At 52.7% G+C, this 3,667-nt stretch overlaps 1 protein-coding gene across 1 annotated transcript in view; it reads left to right on the top strand.

The window, feature by feature from the left end:
• Nucleotides 1-2,229, top strand: part of LOC103801426 (keratin, type II cytoskeletal cochleal-like) — a 9,801-nt gene extending 7,572 nt beyond the window's left edge. The window contains exons 7-9 of the mRNA XM_009073842.1: nt 331-551; nt 1,160-1,194; nt 2,042-2,229. Of these exons, the coding sequence (XP_009072090.1) occupies nt 331-551; nt 1,160-1,194; nt 2,042-2,229 (444 nt within the window). The remainder of the gene's footprint in view (nt 1-330; nt 552-1,159; nt 1,195-2,041) is intronic.
• The last annotated feature ends 1,438 nt before the right edge of the window (nt 2,230-3,667 follow it).

Here is a 3,667-nt window from a genome sequence, read left to right as displayed (position 1 = left end):
GGATGAAGTTCCAAGGATCTAATTGAGCTCCAGAGCTCTGCAGAGACAGAGATGGTCTGGGCAGGAGAGGCAGAGGGGTTTGAGTTCCTCCACCAAGGGCTGAGGTGCCCATTGAGGTTCTAGGTTCCTCCACCAAGAAGTGCAGTGCCCACTGAGGTTCTTAGCTCCTCCACCAAGGGGTGAAGTGCCCACTGAGGTTCTAGGTTCCTCCACCAAGGGGTGCCCACTGAGGTTCTAGGTTCCTCCATCAAGGGCTGAGGTGCCCACTGAGGTTCTTAGCATCTCCACCAAGGGTTGAGGTGCCCACTGACATCTCTGTCCACCCCCCAGCGTGCCAAGCTGGAGGCAGCCATCGCTGAGGCTGAGGAACGTGGTGAGTTGGCCCTCAAGGATGCCAAGGCCAAGCTGGAGGAGCTGGAGGCAGCTCTGCAGAAGGCCAAGCAGGACATGGCCAGGCAGCTCCGAGAGTACCAGGAACTGATGAATGTCAAACTGGCCCTGGACATCGAGATTGCCACCTACAGGAAGCTGCTGGAGGGCGAGGAGAGCAGGTGAGCACACCTGGGAGGGTTCTGGGAGGGAAGGTTCCCTTTATTCCCTTGAGGAAAGATCCAACCCTTTACTCCCCTGAGGAAGGATCCAACACTTTGCTCCTCCGAGTTCCCCTGAGGAAGGTTCCAGATCTTTCCTCCCTTAAGGGAGGTTCCAGCTCTTTCCTCCCCTGAGGAAGGTTCCAGCCCTTCATTCCCTTCAGGAATGTTCCAGCCCTTTCCTCCCTTTCCCTGAGTTCATTCGAAGATCCCAATTCCAATTCCCACCAGAAATTTCAGACAACAAAACCCATTTCCCACTGATCTTTTCCCCTCTTAAAAAAGCTTCGACTGAGGAATTTCTCAAACCAAACGGATCCTTTAGCTGCAAAAAATATCCCAAGAAGGAAAAAGCTTTTTTCCCCCCCGTCATCTTTAATGCTGTGGCACCACATTCCCAGATGGAAATCCCTGTGGAATGAAGCCAAAACTTTGGGTGTTGTCTCATCCCCTCGAGGTGCTAAGACACGGATCTCACCGGGATTAGCTACACCTGGAGTAATCCTTCCTCAGCCCTGAGGGAAGAGTTGGGCTGAGTCTAACCTCCTCCTCCTCCTCTTCTCCAACAGGTTGGCTGGAGATGGAGTTGGCAACGTCAACATCTGTGAGTTGATTTTTCCTCCTTGGAAAACCTACAGCTAGTCACAAACCTGTAGGAAATGGGAGCTCAGGGTGTCCCAGTTATCCCAGTGGAACTCCTTGGGTGGGAGCAGCTGGAGGCAGGAAGGGGATGGTGCTGGAGGCTCCATCTGGAGCTCAGCTCCAACTCATCCATAGGAAGTTCAACCTGGGGCAAAATGGAGTTCTTTCCTCCCATTTTTGTATAGATGAAGGAAGAACAAGTGGAAAAATGTATTCCCTGGGTTGGAAGTGATGATGGTTGACCATCCCACGTCTCCATGGGAGATTGATGATGGTTGACCATCCCATGTCTCCATGGAGAATGATGAGGTTTGACCATCCCAACACTCCATGGGATAATGATGATGGTTGACCATCCCAACACTCCATGGGATAATGATGATGGTTGACCATCCCAACACTCCATGGGATAATGATGATGGTTGACCATCCCAACACTCCATGGGATAATGATGATGGTTGACCATCCCAACACTCCATGGGATAATGATGATGGTTGACCATCCCAACACTCCATGGGATAATGATGATGGTTGACCATCCCAACACTCCATGGGATAATGATGATGGTTGACCATCCCAACACTCCATGGGATAATGATGATGGTTGACCATCCCATGTCTCCATGGAGAATGATGAGGTTTGACCATCCCAACACTCCATGGGATAATGATGATGGTTGACCATTCCATGTCTCCATGGAGCAGGGAATGTTTTCAGCCATGTGAAAACTCCTCCTCTGTGGGTTCTCAGGTGGGTTTGATGCTCCCAAACCCTCACAGTCCCTTTGTTTCTCCCCGTGCCGCAGCCGTGGTCAGCTCCAGCAGCGGAGGAAGCTATTCCAGCTCCAGTGGCCTCCTGGGAGGAGGAATTGGAGGAAGCCTTAGCCTTGGACCAGGCATGGGCAGTGGAGCCCTTGGCCTCTCCTCAGGTGGGAGCACCAAGTCCTACACCATCACCACCACCTCCTCCAGCCGCAGGAGCATCACGAAGTAACTCCAGGGATGGAGTTTGGCCGTTCCCAACACGTGGGGAGAAGGGAAACCAGAGAGAGAGAAAAGTCTTGTTGCCTTTTGAGAGGCCAAAGGGGCTCCAAAAAACCCCCCAAAAAATTCCTTTGCAGTGCTGAATTCCTTCCGTGACATTCCCGAGGCTCCACCCGGCACTGCTGGGCTCGGTGGGACCCTCTGGGAGCACCTCAAGTCCACAGGGTGGAATTCTCCCAGGAGATGGGTGGGATAATCCCTACTGTTACCTCCATGCTTTGGTCCCTCCTGCTGCGGGTTGGATTTCACCCCTTGGGAAAAGCAATTCCCACTTTTCCGCTGTGGTTTTGTAACAGAGACCTGGAAGATTCTCTCCCTCTTGGTCAGTTTGGAAGACCTTCTATCCCTCAGGCCTGGGCAGGTGTCTCCTTGGGGTTGGGATTTTAGGTCTTCCAAGGAGAAAAGAGTGGGATGAGTTCGGGTTTTTCCTTGTTTCCTTGGGCTCAGAGGTGGAACTCAACATTCCTCCTCTGCCTGAAGCTTCTCCTGACCAAAGGCAACACAAGACACGTTTGGTTCAGGTTCCCCAAGGAGCTCCCAAACCCATTCCCTCTCCTTAAATCAAGCCCAAATTTTGAGGGATAGGAAACTCTTTCAATTCCAAGGAGAGAATATTCCCTTTTTTTTTTTTTCTTTTTTGCGTGTCTCTGTTTACCACTCCATGGCTAAAAGTGATCCAAGTGGTTTGTGGTGTCTCCTCGGTCCCAAACTGCTCCATCCTGCCAAAATCTGCCTCCAGCTCCAACGTGCCAGGGAACAGTGAGGTCCTTCCTGCAGGGGGAAGGACCTGCAGCTCCAGAAATTCCAAGGAACTGCCTGGAAATGAGGTGCCCATGCTCAGCCATGACCTCGTGGTGCATTCTGGGTGGGATTTTTTATGCCTTCCTTGTGTGTCCCTGAATAAAGTTGCCCTTTTGTCTCACTCTCCAGTTCCCACTGAGCTCTTATGTGCTGCGCGGGAACGTTCAGGAGCTCCAGGGAATGTTCCTCAGCACCTTCCTACTGCCCCTGGAGTTTGTTCCCGGGTGGGATTTGGGAGTTGGTGGCTCCACAGGTTCATTCCTGGGGGAATTTTGCTCCAGATTCCTGAGGGATGGTGGGACTGGGTACAGCCAAGCTCTTGGCTTCAGCTCGGGTGAAATGAGCTGGGATCAACTTCTCTCCAAGAGTCATCTCCATCCCTCCTTCCTCTCCTCCTCCTCCTCGTCGTCCTGTCCCTCCATCCCTTGTCCCAGTCCCTCTCTAGCTCTCCTGGAGCTCCTTCAGGGGCTCCGAGGTCTCCCTGGAGCTTCTCCTCTCCGGGCTGGACACCCCCAGCTCTCCCAGCCTGGATCCAGGGCAGAGACTCCAGAATCCTGGAATGGTTTGGGTTGGAAGGATCTGGAAGC

This window comes from Acanthisitta chloris, unplaced genomic scaffold (assembly GCF_000695815.1).
Source record: "Acanthisitta chloris isolate BGI_N310 unplaced genomic scaffold, ASM69581v1 scaffold5224, whole genome shotgun sequence".
Classification (NCBI taxonomy): Eukaryota; Metazoa; Chordata; class Aves; order Passeriformes; family Acanthisittidae; genus Acanthisitta; species Acanthisitta chloris.
Note: the sequence above shows the minus strand (reverse complement) of the source record. Positions and strands in the feature narration are given on the sequence as shown.